Source organism: Citrus sinensis, chromosome 3 (genome assembly GCF_022201045.2).
Source record: "Citrus sinensis cultivar Valencia sweet orange chromosome 3, DVS_A1.0, whole genome shotgun sequence".
Lineage (NCBI taxonomy): Eukaryota > Viridiplantae > Streptophyta > Magnoliopsida > Sapindales > Rutaceae > Citrus > Citrus sinensis.
Window position 1 is genome coordinate 35,079,921 of NC_068558.1, and position 17,873 is coordinate 35,097,793.

At 35.7% G+C, this 17,873-nt stretch overlaps 1 protein-coding gene across 1 annotated transcript; it reads right to left on the bottom strand.

The window, feature by feature from the left end:
* Positions 1-14,018: 14,018 nt before the first annotated feature.
* On the bottom strand, positions 14,019-16,217 carry LOC102612274 (uncharacterized). Its single transcript, XM_052436015.1, has 3 exons — positions 15,771-16,217; positions 15,221-15,676; positions 14,019-15,125 (listed from the first exon to the last, which is right to left on the bottom strand). Exons 1-3 carry the CDS (start codon positions 16,215-16,217, stop codon positions 14,019-14,021), a joined length of 2,010 nt encoding a protein of 669 aa, XP_052291975.1.
* Between the last annotated feature and the right edge of the window lie 1,656 nt (positions 16,218-17,873).

Genomic DNA, 17,873 nt, shown 5'->3' on the forward strand with positions numbered 1-17,873 from the left:
TTTACTACTTAGAAAACATATTAATTGTATAGGAGCAATTCTGAGAGTCAATTTAATAATTCCTTTAGCATGAGTCACGCTTTTTAAACTAATTTATTGAAATATGAGTCACCTATTTGAAGCCTTAAGTAAGCATGCAGAAAACAAAAATGTGAATAAATCACTAAGAAAGAAATTATATTAACTAGCAATTCCACTCTTAAGAAAAAGAAAAATACTGTTTGTATGTCCTCGTTAACTGAACAGACTTAAAGAAAACTAAAACCGTTACGACGCGCCAAAATTAACTGTTTTAACTGATGTTTGACTAACGCTGACATAGTAACCATGTGCGTCTCACGTGCGATCGGCATGGCAACTCAAATAGACCAAAACAATTAAATTGATAATTGAGCAATTTTCTTGTTTGGGTGATGAAATAATTGAATTTCTGGGTTATTATTTTTTATTTTAAAATTGCACTTTTATGATTAAATCTAAATCATAATCTAAAGATTCTGCATCCTGGAAAGATGCTCCACAAATGATGATTGTTTTACAAGTGGGTATTTGTTAGAATTAATTGGTTGCTTTTTCAAGTTTTTGCTGTCTTAGTCACGGTTGTTCTAAAGATTGTCATCAAGATGTTTGAGAAAATGTCAAAATGACTCATTGCCAAAAACTTTTTTTTTTGGGGGGTCTTCTCGATTATCGGGGCTGTCTTGTCTGATCTTTTTATGTGGTTTCTCTGATCTTACAAACAATCTAATGAGAAAGCTCCAATAATTTCATAGAAAAATTATTAGATGGGCAGAAAGAAAAATGCTGAAGAATGTATTACTCCTTTCTCCACATGTTTTATTCTAGTTCTGGGGAAGCTTTTGCTTTGCATGGAAAATATTTCAAGGAAATGTTTGAAATGACTCAGAAATGAAGGGAGGCTGCATTGACAAAAGCATCCAAGTCCAATGGGATTCCAAGAAAGTTAGGTAACTCTTATCCATTTACAAATGGGAAATTTATATACATCTCGGGTTATTAGAAAAGTAGATGTAGAAGGTGCTTATGGGATGTATAGAGTCTCATTCAAAAATCTCTGATGCCACGTCCCTTCATGTGAAAACTTAGCAGTACTCAAACTTAATTTTGTCAATTGCAGATACAAAATATCATGTTTATTACCACCATTGTTATTGTTTCACTCTTACTTCTGCAGTACTCTGCCATTACATAATTTAATGGCAACCCCCTTATCGCAATATAATGATGTTACTAGACACCACACAACTAACTCAGAGGTAATTTCTGAACAGTAAAACAACTGCATTTTATCAAGGAAAGCAGAAAGCTATTGCAAGGCCACCATGTGCTATTGCATTTCTACTTTGCAAATTTACCTTTCTTTGCATCAATTATTTCTTTCTTGACAGCTGCAAATTTTTGGTGATTTTGTAGACAACAAAATAATCACAATATACATGAACCCATGCTTATTACTGCTTTTCTTTTATTGTCTCCCATCTCTCTCTCTCGTGCTCTTAACGTTACTGTGTTGTCATTGTTTTGGCATTATTTATGCATGTGCTTGACTTTACTTTCCATTTTGGGTAATTTCTGTCAACGTCAGAAAAGACTTTGTTATTTGACAATAAAATTTTTTACTAGTTTATATCACTACTGATTTAAGTGATTTTTAAATTAATAGTTACAATTTAATGATATATTACAATATGGAATCTGTTAGGACTTTAGTCTCTAAATACATATATTTATAATACAACTTCAAATCTATGTAGATTAGCTTTGAAATATACTTTAACTAACAATATTGTGGAGAAGTTTAACCATATATCACATTCTTGCAGTAAGGGAAAAGAGTCCGATATATGGGGTCCAAACTATGACCTCAATTTTAAGGCAGGCAACAAAAAACTACTGAAAATTTGAAAATAGTAAGGTTAGGGATTCGAATCCCAATTAACGTGACATTCATTTATTGGATAGTAGAATATTAATTTTACTAATTATGAAATTCACTATCCACTAGATGACACATAATAGTTAGGAATCAACTGTTGGGATTTTTAACATTATTGATTTGGGGAACTACTAATACATATTAAAAACTCAAGGCCTTAATTTTTTCCCTAAAAAAGGGGATTAATCTCGGTAAAAAAATCATGAATAATAGGGAAATGGGTAGAGTTATTTGAACCCACCAAATTACTCAATTAAATCCACCTTTGAATATAATTTTTAATTATTAAAAAGCCCCTAAAAAATTTTACAATTTTGGATAATAAAATGTATAGAATAATAAATCGAAAAGTATTAGGTTGTAGGAGTTCAAATTATGTTCATACGAAAATGTCAAATCAAAAGATATTTGTCTAGATAAAGAATACTGAACAAAATATAAATTTGTAGTTTATTGCAATTGACATTTTGATTATTAGTTTTCTTATATTCTCAAAATTTGTTATGCAAAAAATATCTGTGCTACAAAATACAATATGAGTCCTAACTAAAGTCCCAAAAAAAAGAATAAAAATTCATGACGAGTAACATCATTATCGTGTGATAGGCATATATGGTGTAATAGCGTTCATGTACTTTAATAAAATGTGGTAGAGTGATTATCTGGTGAGGGTTCTTTCACTTTATTAAAGTGGAGGAATGCTATTACATCATACGATGTACCAATATAATGCCTATTACACTATTACACTGTTGAAAAGTCAGCAGCCGCCAGCCAAAGCCAACTTTGCAACAGTTAACATGCAAACTTTGGAGAAGCAAAATCAAATTGAATTTGTAAGCCAAAAAGAAAGAATGGAAAAAGGGGATGGATTTGAAAATAATAATAATTATTTATTATATTTTCAATTATTTTATTCTTTGCATAGTAATTCATTTCTCCTATAAATAGCTAAGGATTTTATTCATTTGATATCATCCCAAAATTGTTAAGCTTATAAGTTTCTAAGCTTTTGAGAGAAGTGAGAGAAGTGTGTCTGGGGAATTTCTCTTTCCTGCAGAGTGTGAGAGTACTGGGTATATTTGAGTTTCTGAGAAGTAAGATTCGTTACTCAAATATTGTACTCTATTAATTGTTAAATAAACAATTATTCTTTCTTGTCTTCGTGGATGTAGGTTTAATTACCGAACCACGTAAATTCTTGTGTCCTTTATTTTTCAGTAATTATTTGGGGCGCTTGATTCCGCATTCCGCGCACAACAAGTAATTATTTGGTGCGCTTGATTCCGCATTCCGCGCACAACAAGTAATTATTTGGTGCGCTTGATTCCGCATTCCGCGCACAACAAGTGGTATCAGAGCCGACGGTTCGTACTTGGGGGGATACGGTACTGTACACGTATACGGTACTATTCCCGTATATGGTACTGTTCACAAACGGTACTGTTCACGAATACGGTGGAGACGGTCATTTGTACTTGGGAGACAGTCTATTGTAAGTAGTGTGTATTTTTTCATGTTTAGGAAAGTTCTGTCAAAAGAAGCGATAAGAGTCTAAGGATTCTGGTTTTTAATTGAGATCGAGTTCTCGTCCAGTTTCCTAGGAACTTTCCTGGTGCATTTATTCACACGAAATTAACATCATAGAGACTGTTTTTCAAGTGGAAATAGTTCGTTGAGAAAATGGTAGAAGGTGAAACTTTCAGAATTAGGGAGAGATCTACCGAGACTATTTCAGGAGACACTTCAGGTGGGAGGCGAGATTTGTCAAATCGCTATTCAGCACCTATTATAGGAGGCCAGAAAATCGATGTTGAAAAGTTTGATGGGAAAATCAACTTCGGCATGTGAAGGCGCGAAGTTATGGATGCCCTTATTCAAATCGATCTCGATGTTGTTCTGAAAAATAAAAGACACTTGTATGATGAAGAAATTTGAGATCGTATGAACGAAAAAGCTTGTGGTCAGATCAGATCTTGTTTGACCAAGGAGGTGAAATACTTGGTTAAAGATGAGGAGTGTGCAGTGACTTTGTGGCGTACATTGGAGGAGAAGTACCTAGTGAAAAGTCCTGAAAATCGCCTTCATGCGATGAGCCAAGTATGTGGTTTTCGAATGAAGCTTGGGGTGTCAATGCATGATCATGTTTCAAGATTTGAAAAGTTACTTGCTAATTTGAAGAATCTTGATGAAGATATTAAGGATGAAGTCAAGGCTATGATTCTGTTACACTTACTACCAGAGGAATATAGCTATTTTGTGACTACTTTGATATATGGGAAGAGTGTGATCGTCTTTAAAGATGTTTGCACAGCATTGACTAACTTGGAGATTCGGAATAATGATAAAAATTCTGAACGAGCATCATCTGAAGCTTTGGTGAGCAGAGATTGGGTGATGGAGAAACAGAAAAAGCGTGGTGGAAAGAATTCTCGATCCAAATCGAGAAGCAGAAATATAGCTCGAGATGAGTGTGCCTTTTGTCATGAAAAGGGCCATTGGAGGAAAGATTATCCAAAGGCTCAAAAGAGAGATGGGAAGAAACCAGCAGCAGCAAACATGGCACGGAAAGATGAGAGCTCTGATTATTCACTAAGTATTACTCCTGCAACATATGTGGCTAGTTCGAGCGAGTGGATACTTGATACTGGAGCAACCTATCATTTGTGTCCTATTAAGGAATAGTTTATAGATTTTCATAATCTGGAATCCGGTGCAGTTGTGATGGGAAATAATCAACCTTGTCGCACAATGGGGATAGGAACAATTCGGCTCAAAATGTTTGATGGAATGGTCAGAGAACTCAAAGAGGTTAGATTTGTTCCAGAGATAAAGAAAAATCTAATTTCTATGGGTGTTTCGGAAGCTAAAGGTTACAAAGTTACCATTAAAGATGGCACAATGAAGTTTACACATGGGGCTATGGTGATTCTGCAAGGGGTTCGGCGTCACAATCTGTACTATTTGAAGGGAAGTACAACTGATGAAGCAAATATTATTGAGGCGCACAGTGACACCACCAAGCTATGGCATGTACGACTGGGACATGCTGGAGAGAAGTCTTTGCAAACTCTGATGAGGCATGGACTCTTAAAAGGTACCAAAACCTGTAAATTAAATTTCTATGAGCATTGTGTAGTAGGCAAGAAAACAAGGGTCAAGTTTGGTACAGCTAATCACGATACTCATGAGATCCTTGAATATGTTCATAGTAATGTATGGGGACCAACCAAGACTGCATCAATTGGTGAAAGCCATTATTTTGTTACATTTGTTGATGATTTCTCTAGACGTGTGTGGGTGTACACCATGCGAGCAAAGGATGAGGTTCTAGAGATTTTCGTGAAATGGAAGAAATTGGTAGAGACTCAAACTGACAGAAAGATCAAAGTATTACGATCTGATAATGGGGGTGAATATGCTTCTGATCCATTCTTGCAAGTATGCCAGAACGAGGGTATTAAAAGACATTTCATGGTGAGACATACTCCGCAACAGAACGGTGTGGCTAAGCGTATGAATCGTACTTTATTGGAATTTTGCATGCATTTTTTAATTTGAATGTCACATGCATGACTTTTTAACAATTCTCCACCTCAGCGAAAATTTGTCTAAATTTGAGCCGACTACCAACAAACCCTCATTCCCCCAAAGTGATCCTTCCATAAGGATCCAGAATGGCTGTGTCGATTCAACTGCCTACGTACCTAAAATTTGGGATCAAGCCAATCATAGTTCATAATTCCCGAAGGACATATCTTAACACAATCGAAGGATTTGAATTAATTTCAAGCAATGTTGAAACTTAACTCCAGAAACTACCTTCGTCAACATATCTGATGGATTATCTTTGGTATCGATCTTCTTCAACAACACTTCACCGCTCTCGATAATCTCCCTCACATAATGATATTTCACATCTGTGTGCTTCGTCTGAGCGTGATATGTTTGATTCTTCGCAAGGAATATCGCATTTGATTATCAAAGAAGACCGCAATGTTCTCTTGGATTACTCCTAAATCACCTAACAAGCCTTTCAACCAGATAGCTTCTTTTACAGCTTCAGTTGTTGCCATGTACTTTGCTTTCGTAGTGGACAGAGCAATTGTCGATTGTAGAATCGACCTCCAGCTAACCGGACCTCCACCCAATGTGAATACGTAGCCCGTTGTTGATCTTCGCTTGTCAAGGTCTCCAGCGAAATCAAAATCACAATACCCAACACATTATTGACCACAATCCTTCTTGAACAATAATCCAACATCAACTGTCCTATACAGATATCGAAGAATCCACTTTACCGCAAGCCATTGATTTTTACCCGGATTGTGCATGTATCTACTAATCATGCTCACTACTTGAGATATATCGGGCCTTGTGCATACCATAGCATACATAAGACTACCCACAACACTAGCATATGGAACACGAGCCATGTAATCACGCTCCTCTTGAGATTTAGGACATGAAGAAGAGCTTAATTTGAAATGAGGAGCTAGAGATGTACATACCGGTTTAGTTTTGTCATCCATACCGAATCGTTCTAGCACTCTCTTCAAATAAGACTTTTGAGTCAACCATACGCTCCCATTCTTCTTGTCTCTACGAATCTCCATCCCAAGTATTCTCTGTGCATCACCCAAGTCTTTCATCTCGAACTCAGAAGCCAGTTGCTTCTTTAATCTTTCGATCTCATCTCTATTCTTCGAAGCTATAAGCATATCGTCGACATAGAGTAACAAATAGATGAAAGCTCTATCTGGTAGTCTTTTAAAGTAAACACAATGATCATGTTCACTTCTCCAAATCTCCATGTAAGAACGTCGTCTTAACATCCAATTGAACCAACTCTAACTCATATTCTGCAACTAAGGCAAGTAGGATACGAATGGAAGTATGTTTTACAACTGGAGAGAAAACTTCATTGTAGTCAATACCTTCCTTTTGAGCAAAACCTTTTGCCACGAGCCTTGCCTTGTATCGAGGAGTTTTTTTATTCGGAGATCCTTGCTTTTTGGTGTAGACCCATTTACTGCCAATAGCCCTTTTCCCCTTTGGTAACTTTACAAGTTCCCAAGTCTGGTTTTAATGGAGAGACTTCATCTCTTCCTCCATGGCTAACGTCCACTGATCACTTTCACTGCTGCGTAATACTTCACCGAAAGTGTTAGGGATGTCATCATCAATAACTGGAAGTGCATAGGCTACCACCATATCTTTAGTAAGCTATTCGGGTTTCTTTCTGTCTCTTCTTGGCCTTCTTGTTGCTATAAAATCATCATTATCTACATCATCAATTGTTTCTTCATTTTGTAGGATATAAAAAAAAGCAACATCTTCTTCAACTCTAGGTGTCACCTCCATAGTTGAACTATTCTTTGATGTAGAACTAACTGGTACATATGGAGTTGCATCAAACTCCACCCGCTGTAATACCTCTTTGGTCTTGTTCTCCATCTGCTGAGAACTTGAAGCTTTCATCATTGAAGCTTCATCAAATGTGACATCTCTGCTACACACAAATTTTTTGTCTTCGAGATCCCAAAGCTTGAAACCTTTTACTCCACCTTTGAATCCTACAGAGATAGCTTTTCTAACACAAGGATCTAGTTTACCATCTTTGACATGATAATAAGCTGGACACCCGAATACACGAAGGGAATCATAGTCTTGTGCATACTTTACAGACCACATTTCCATAGGAGTTTTACCTCCAATTGCAACAGAAGGCAACCGGTTTACCAAGTGACTTGCGTAACTCACAACTTTAGCCCAAAACTTTTTATCTAAACCAGCATTAGATAACATACACCGTACCTTCTCCAGTAAAGTACGATTCATACGCTCAGCCACACCGTTCTGTTGCGGAATATGTCTCACCGTGAAATGTCTTTTAATACCCTCGTTCTGGCATACTTACAAGAATGGATCAGAAGTATATTCACCCCCATTATCAGATTGTAATACTTTGATCTTTCTGTCAGTTTGAGTTTCCACCAATTTCTTTCATTTCACGAAAATCTCTAGAACCTCATCCTTTGCTCGCATGGTGTACACCCACACACGTCTAGAGAAATCATCAACAAATGTAACAAAATAATGGCTTTCACCAATTGATGCAGTCTTGGTTGGTCCACATACATCACTATGAACATATTCAAGGATCTCACGAGTATCGTGATTAGCTGTACCAAACTTGACCCTTGTTTTCTTGCCTACTACACAATGCTCACAGAAATTTAATTTACAGGTTTTGGTACCTTGTAAGAGTCCATGCCTCATCAAAGTTTGCAAAGACTTCTCTCCAGCATGTCCCAGTCGTACATGCCATAGCTTGGTGGTGTCACTGTGCGCCTCAATAACATTTGCTTCATCAGTTGTACTTCTCTTCAAATAGTACAAATTGTGACACCGAACCCCTTACAGAATCACCATAGCCCCATGTGTAAACTTCATTATACCATCTTCAATAGTAACCTTGTAGCCATTAGCTTCTAAAGTACCCACAGAAATTAGATTTTTCTTTAATGTTGGAACAAATCTAACCTCTTTGAGTTCTCTGACCATTTCATCAAACATTTTGAGCCGAATTGTTCCTATCCCCATTGTGCGACAAAGTTGATCATTCCCCATCACAACTGCACCAGATTCCAATACGTTAAAATCCGTAAACCATTCCTTAATGGGACACAAATGATAGGTTGCTCCAGTATCAAGTATCCACTCGCTCGAACTAGCCACATATGCTGCAAGAGTAATACTTAGTGAATAATCAGAGTCTTCATCTTTCCGTGCCATGTTTGCTGCTGCTGGTTTCTTCCCATCTCTCTTTTGAGCCTTTGGACAATCTTTCCTCCAATGGTCATTTTCATGACAAAAGGCACACTCGTCTCGAGCTAAATTTCTGCTTCTCGATTTGGATCGAGAATTCTTTCCACCACGCTTCTTTTGTTTCTCCATCGCCCAATCTCTGCTCACCAAAGCTTCAGACGATACTCGTTCAGAATTTTTATCATTATTCCGAATCTCTAAACTAGTCAATGCTGTGCAAACATCTTTAAAGATGATCACACTCTTCCCATATATCAAAGTAGTCACAAAATAGCTATATTCCTCTAGTAGTGAGTGTAACAGAATCATAGCCTTGACTTCATCCTTAATATCTTCATCAAGATTCTTCAAATCAGCAAGTAACTTTTCAAATCTTGAAACATGATCATGCATTGACACCCCAGGCTTCATTCGAAAACCATATACTTGGCTCATCGCATGAAGGCGATTTTCAGGACTTTTCACCAGGCACTTCTCCTCCAATGTACGCCACAAAGTCACCACACACTCCTCATCTTTCACCAAGTATTTCACCTCCTTGGTCAAACAAGATCTGATCTGACCACAAGCTTTTTCGTTCATACGATCCCAAATTTCTTCATCATACAAGTGTCTTTTATTTTTCAGAACAACATCGAGATCGATTTGAATAAGGGCATCCATAATTTCGCGCCTCCACATGCCGAAGTTGATTTTCCTATCAAACTTTTCAACATCGATCTTCTGGCCTCCTATAACAGGTGCTGAATAGCGATTTGACAAATCTCGCCTCCCACCTGAAGTGTCTCCTGAAATAGTCTCGGTAGATCTCTCCCTAATTCTGGAAGTTTCACCTTCTACCATTTTTTCAACGAACTATTTCCACTTGAAAAACAGTCTCTATGATGTTAATTTCGCGTGAATAAATGCACTAGGAAAGTTCCCAGGAAACTGGACGGGAACTCAGTCCCAATTAAAAACCAGAATCCTTACACTCTTATCGCCTTTGTTGACAGAACTTTCCTATACATGCAAAAATATACACTACTTATAATAGACTGTCTCCCAAGTACAAATGGTCGTCTCCACCGTATTCGTGAATAGTACCGTATGTGAACAGTACCGTATACAGGAATAGTACCGTATACGTGAACAGTACCGTATACGTGAACAGTACCATATCCCCCAAGTACGAACTGTCGGCTCTGATACCACTTATTGTGCGCGGAATGCGGAATCAAGTGCACTAAATAATTACAAAAAAATAAAGGACATAAGAATTTACGTGGTTCAGTAATTAAACCTACATCCACGGAGGCAAGAAAGAATAATTGTTTATTTAACAATTAATAGAGTACAATATTTGAGTAACGAATCTCACTTCCCAGAAACCCAAATATACCCAATACTCTCACACTCTGCAGGAAAGATAAATTCTCCAGACACACTTCTTTCACTTCTCTCAAAAGCTCAGAAACTTATAAGCTTAACAATTTTGGGATGATTTCAAATGAATGAAATCCTTAGCTATTTATAGGAGAAATGAATTACTATGCAAAAAATAAAATAATTGAAAATATAATAAATTATTATTATTATTTTCAAATCCATCCCCTTTTTTCATTCTTTCTTTTCGACTTATAAATTCAATTTGATTTTGCTTCTCCAAAGTTTGCATGCTAACTGTTGCAAAGTTGGCTTTGGCTGACGGCTGCTGACTTTTCAACAATTCTCCACCTCGGCGAAGATTTATTCAAATCTGAGCTGATTGACAATGATCCTCCAAACTTCATCCCTCACATGATCCTCAAAATGATCCACATTGGCTGCATCTATCCGACTGCCTACGTACCCAAAGGTTGAGATCAAGCCTGCCGTAATTCCAATTCCCGAAGGACATATCTTAAAACAATCGAAGGATTTGAATTAGTTTCAAGCAATGTTGAAACTTAACTCCAGAAACTACCTTCGTCAACATATCTGATGGATTATCTTTGGTATCGATCTTCTTCAACAACACTCCACCGCTCTCGATAATCTCCCTCACATAATGATATTTCACATCTATGTGCTTCGTCCGAGCGTGATATGTTTGATTCTTCGCAAGGAATATCGCACTTTGATTATCACAGAAGACCACAATGTTCTCCTGGATTACTCCTAAATCACCTAACAAGCCTTTCAACCAGATAGCTTCTTTTACAGCTTCAGTTGTTGCCACGTACTTTGCTTTCGTAGTGGACAGAGCAATTGTCGATTGTAGAATCGACCTCTAGCTAATCGGACCTCCACCCAATGTAAATACGTAGCCCGTTGTTGATCTTCGCTTGTCAAGGTCTCCAGCGAAATCAGAATCACAATACCAAACACATTGTTGACCACAATCCTTCTTGAACAATAACCCAACATCAACTGTCCCATACAGATATCGAAGAATCCACTTTACTGCAAACTAGTGACTTTTACCCGGATCGTGCATGTATCTACTAACCATGCTTACTGCTTGAGATATATCAGATCTTGTACATACCATAGCATACAGAAGACTACCCACAGCACTAGAATATGGAACACGAGCCATACCAGATAGAGCTTTCATCTATTTGTTACTCTATGTCGACGATATGCTTATAGCTTCGAAGAATAGAGATGAGATCGAAAGATTAAAGAAGCAACTGGCTTCTGAGTTCGAGATGAAAGACTTGGGTGATGCACAGAGAATACTTGGGATGGAGATTCGTAGAGACAAGAAGAATGGGAGCGTATGGTTGACTCAAAAGTCTTATTTGAAGAGAGTGCTAGAACGATTCGGTATGGATGACAAAACTAAACCGGTATGTACATCTCTAGCTCCTCATTTCAAATTAAGCTCTTCTTCATGTCCTAAATCTCAAGAGGAGCGCGATTACATGGCTTGTGTTCCATATGCTAGTGTTGTGGGTAGTCTTATGTATGCTATGGTATGCACAAGGCCCGATATATCTCAAGTAGTGAGCATGATTAGTAGATACATGCACAATCCGGGTAAAAATCAATGGCTTGCGGTAAAGTGGATTCTTCGATATCTGTATAGGACAGTTGATGTTGGATTATTGTTCAAGAAGGATTGTGGTCAATAATGTGTTGGGTATTGTGATTCTGATTTCGCTGGAGACCTTGACAAGCGAAGATCAACAACGGGCTACGTATTCACATTGGGTGGAGGTCCGGTTAGCTGGAGGTCGATTCTACAATCGACAATTGCTCTGTCCACTACGAAAGCAAAGTACGTGGCAACAACTGAAGCTGTAAAAGAAGCTATCTGGTTGAAAGGCTTGTTAGGTGATTTAGGAGTAATCCAAGAGAACATTGCGGTCTTCTTTGATAATCAAATGCGATATTCCTTGCGAAGAATCAAACATATCACGCTCAGACGAAGCACACAGATGTGAAATATCATTATGTGAGGGAGATTATCGAGAGCGGTGAAGTGTTGTTGAAGAAGATCGATACCAAAGATAATCCATCAGATATGTTGATGAAGGTAGTTTCTGGAGTTAAGTTTCAACATTGCTTGAAACTAATTCAAATCCTTCGATTGTTTTAAGATATGTCCTTCGGGAATTGGAATTACGGCAGGCTTGATCTCAACCTTTGGGTACGTAGGCAATTGGATAGATGCAGCCAATGTGGATCCTTTTGAGGATCATGTGAGGGATGAAGTTTGGAGGATCATTGTCAATCGGCTCAGATTTGAATAAATCTTCGCCGAGGTGGAGAATTGTTCAAAAAGTCAGCAGCCGCCAGCCAAAGCCAACTTTGCAACAGTTAGCATGCAAACTTTGGAGAAGCAAAATCAAATTGAATTTGTATGCCGAAAAGAAAGAATGGAAAAAGGGGATGGATTTGAAAATAATAATAATTATTTATTATATTTTCAATTATTTTATTCTTTGCATAGTAATTCATTTCTCCTATAAATAGCTAAGGATTTCATTCATTTGATATCATCCCAAAATTGTTAAGTTTATAAGTTTCTAAGCTTTTGAGAGAAGTGAGAGAAGTGTGTCTGGGGAATTTCTCTTTCCTGCAGAGTGTGAGAGTACTGGGTATATTTGGGTTTCTGGGAAGTGAGATTCGTTACTCAAATATTGTACTTTATTAATTGTTAAATAAACAATTATTCTTTCTTGTCTTCGTGGATGTAGGTTTAATTACCGAACCACGTAAATTCTTGTGTCCTTTATTTTTCAGTAATTATTTGGTGCGCTTGATTCCGCATTCCGCGCACAACATACACCACATAGTGTAATAACGTTCCCACATTTTAATAAATTGTTGGAACCTGATTATGATATATATATATATATATATCTTCTCGAGTTTACAAACTTCATTACTGCTTCAACATCAAAAGACTTGGATAAAAAGTGAACATGAAAAATCGTTAAATTTGAGGCTTTTGTTGTCTCTACTCTCTATATAGAAGGCTATTATTGGATCACAACACATTAACAATAAAAAGAGTCACTAAAATTTGAGTTATTGTCCTTTGTTTATTTTACTTGACGGGTGGCTGCTGCCTCCTGTAATCACATTATAATCTAATCCGTAGACCAGTGAGATGCAGTTGCAAATTCATCAAAAGTCTCAGCTGAACAAAAATTTTCATCACTCTTTGTAAGATTGAAACTTCTATGAAATTGACAAACTAAAACGGTGGCATTTTTTCTTGTGTTTAAGTGCACCTGTTACGTGATTCACTTAAGTCAAGTCCTGGTCAAATTTATGTTATGACAATTATTTTGGGCGCGTATGGCTAAGCAGCAAAAAAAACATATCCTTCATCATTGCCCGTTGTTCTTCGGGTACAAATCAAGCCGAGCATTAAGCTGAGCCACAACAAATCTTTATTTATATATATTTTTAGTTACTTTACGATATACGGAACTTGAATTGAAACTGAAATAGTAATGCTCCAATCAGGGACGTAGCCAGAAATTTAATTGATCTGGAGCACATTAAAAATGTAATATAATTTTAAGAATTTATATCACAACACAAAAAATCACAATATAATACAATTTGAGAATAAATTTTGAAAATTTAGATAACAGTAAATAGAGTCACAAGTGTAATATAAATTAATAATAAACTAACTTATTACAATTGTTCTAATCAAGAATTCCTCGACGGGATTTCATGTGTTGAAAATGCTGTAAAATAGTTTCATTATCAATGCAATCAAATCCATCTTTTTCAATGTACACAACTAGGTTATCAACCATTCATCTCCCATTCGACTTCGTAGTCGATTCTTCACATAATTCATTGTTGAAAAAACTATTTCAACAGTGGCAGTGGCAACTGGTAGAAGTAATGCTAATGTGACTAATAAATAGACCAATGAAAACACCTTGTGCTTGTTAGTCTCAACCATTTTCTGTGCAAGATCACTAATCCCATTTAATTCTGAAAACTCAACACTAGACTGCATATCCATTATGTAAACATCAAGTTGAGTATCTAGTGCCATGAGATCAACTTGAGAAAAATCTTTTGGATAAAGTTGAGCAAGACGCAATAACTTTTCTTTATTGAAAGCTGCAAATGAATCTTTTGGACATAAACAATCCAAGCAAAGAAGTAATTCAGTGTTTACCTCATTAAAACGACTGTTTAACTCTTGAAGTTGCATATCCAAAATAGCACAAAATAGGTCAATGCGATAATGATGCATATTTGTGATCTCTTGCGCTCTACACCTTGATTTTCGAGGAGTCAGAAACATATTTTCCATGACAGGAACACTAATAAAATGCTTCTCACAAAATGAAGAAACTTGACTAAGCAAAGAATTCCATCCATGTTCCCTCATCCTCTGTAGACCTAGTTTGCAAATGCTAACTAATTTCATGGAATTCACAATATATTGATCTTTCCTTTGTAATGCTTGTGACAATTCATTTGCAAAACCAAGAATATTTTTCATCAAGTATAAAGTAAACACAAAATCAAATGTTTGCATGAACTTCAAGGTTGAATTTGCTTCAAATCTTTGCTCAGAATTTGATGCATCATTTGCAATAATCTCAAGCACATCAATTATGGATGAGAACATGGTAATAATGCTTATTAATGTACCGTAATGTGAGCTCCACCGTGTGTAGCCAGAACGCTTTAAAGTAATCTCTTGATTCATGCCTTGTCCGCTTTTAAGCTCGCCCGTTTTAAGTGCTTCAATAACTGCAATAGCACGCGTCTCTTTAAGGATTTCATATCGTTTAGACAAGGCTGCAACAATGTTAATAACTTTAGGAACTAAACTGAACAGATCATTAACTTCTTGGTGCTTTTTTGCCACAGAAACAAGGGCCAACTATAATTGATGGGCAAAACAATGAATGTAATAAGCTGATTCATTCTCTTTTAGAATGAGTGTTTTCAAACCATTAAGTCCCCCTTGCATGTTACTAGCACCATCATATCCTTGCCACGCATACTAGACATGCTTAATCCATGTCTAGCAAATACTGTGTCGAGTGATGCTTTGAGAGAGATAGCTTTAGTATCAATAACATGTTCAATACCAATAAAACGTTCAACCATATGTCCTCTTTTATCCACATAACGCAACACAATTGCCATTTGATCTTTTGTGGATATGTCACGAGATTCATCAATCATAACAGAAAATAAAGAGTCGCCAATTTCTTTAATGATGGCTCTAGAAGTTTCAGCTGAACAAACACTTATAATTTGTTTTTGAATATCAGGGGATGTCATTTGGAGATTTGCTGGAGCATTGTTGAAAATAACACCTTTAATTTCCTCATTGTGATCAGCAAGAAATTGTAAAAGCTTAAGAAAGTTTCCTCTATTATCTGAGCTTTGAGATTCATTATTACCACGAAATGCAAGGCCTTGTCTCTAAAGAAATCGAATGCAATCAATTACAGTAGTTAAACAAAGTTAGTACTCCCTTTTAATTTTTTTTAGAATGGTTAAAGAAAAATGTAGCAACATGTGCCTTTTGATTCATCAATGATTCACAACGACGCCTAGCTATATTATGAGCACTATTTACACCACCAACATGTTGTCTCAGCATTTCTTTTTTCTTCCAATTTCTAAACACTTCACCAGTAAAGCATGGACCAGCCCCTTGACTACCATTTTCTTCTCTGAAAACATAACAATAAAGACAAAAAGCTGCCTCCTTTACTATACTATATTCTAACCAATCAGGATAATTATCAAACCAACTCCGGACAAATCGTCGTGATTTTTCTCCTAATAACCTAGTAGGAAAATCATGGCTCTGAGGTTGAAAAGGACCCATTTGCAAATAAGCTCTCCAAACTTCATCTTGAATATTAGGATCTAACTTTGAAATTACTGTTCGTAAACCAAGATCCCTGGGAAGATCATGCAAATTAAGACTAACTTTTTCTTTTGAATTGCCACTCATTTTTCCTAATGAGGTTGCAGTTGCTGAATTCTTTCTTAAATATTTATCCATGACTGTTCAAAGAAATATATTTATCGAATAATTATGATATTTATCATTCAAAGAAAAATTTCTTCAAAAAAAAATATACATGAAAATTACAGTTACAGAACTAGACAAAATATTATGAGTCTTCATTAAAATTTCATTGTATAGTGTACTAATCTTAATAAATTAATTTGTTCTTAAATCTTTTAATAATGGCAAAAATATTCATATATGGCAACACAAAAATCAAACATGAATATATAATAAAATTAGTAATTTTAAAATGTAAAAAACAATGAAATAATAAAAACTTAGGATTAATAAACTTACAATTTTAAAACATCAAGCAATGCAAATGAAGAAAGTGAGAAGAAATTCACGCACTGGTGACAATTGATGAGCACAGCACTGGTGACAATTGCTGAGCACTGCAAATTACCTAATCTGCTATGGATTCCACCCACCACACTTTATTTCATGGAAGAGACGAAAGAAAGAGTAAAGTTGAGATTTCACTTACTTTAATTGATTTTTTAATAGATTTTATTTGATAAAGGTGGTTTTTCTTTTTGTCTTTGTTGATTTTTATGAAATTATAATAACTGATCAAATTATTTAGATTTAGACATTTAAGTTAGGGGCAACATGAAATTTTTTAAAATTACATGTGGTACTTTCAAAATTTCACAATTAACCTAGGGCATTTTTACAAATAATGAATAAAATATTTTTTCTAAGATAATCATCAAAAAAATATTTTAAAAGCCAGCTGGGGCCTGTGCCCCACCTGGTCCTATGCTGGGTACGTCCCTGGCTCCAGTCTCTTCGAGATGTCATTTAACCAAAGCTTCTGAAAAGAATTAATGCTATAGGATCCGTTTTAGAACTTCTCTCATCAAACTTTAATCGAGCTAAAATTAATTTAGAGATGCAAGAAACTGCTGAATAGAAAATTGTTTAGACATTTTTATAATGCTTGAATTAATTAAAGATTTCTCCTTCAATTTTGGGTTCTTACTGATTTAGAAGTCCAAATACTTGGGAAATTTTTAATTTGTCCCCAAAATGTTTTTTGCCTTGTCCTCCGTGGGCTTGGAATAAATACTTAACATACATCCAATTTAAATTTTAGGCAAATTCTTTATTATTAGATAACATTTTTTTATGTATAAATGTAATGTTAAATTGTAAAAAATAATTTATCAAAATAATTTTTCATAAATTATAAATCGAATGCTTACCTTTGAAATATTTACAATATATAAATACAATTGTACTTGATAGCATTGTCAATATATACCTATTTAAACTTCTAAGTATATATAGCACTTCAAGGTCAAGTATATATAACACTTCAAGGTCATAAGTGTAAAAATATTAGATTTAAGATATATTAAGTTTATAAAAACAAACAAGTTACTAGTTACATTCGAACATTAAAAATTAAAAACAAATATACTATTCAGATATCTGTATTTAGATTTATTTAGTCTTCAGTAACATTCAAACATATTTAAATTTCAGACAAAAAAAAAAAAAAACTATCATCTTCTTGACACAAAAGGGTCCTAATAGTCCCCACTCAAAATTTTTTTTTTTTTTTTAGAAGAACCACTCAAAGTTAATTTG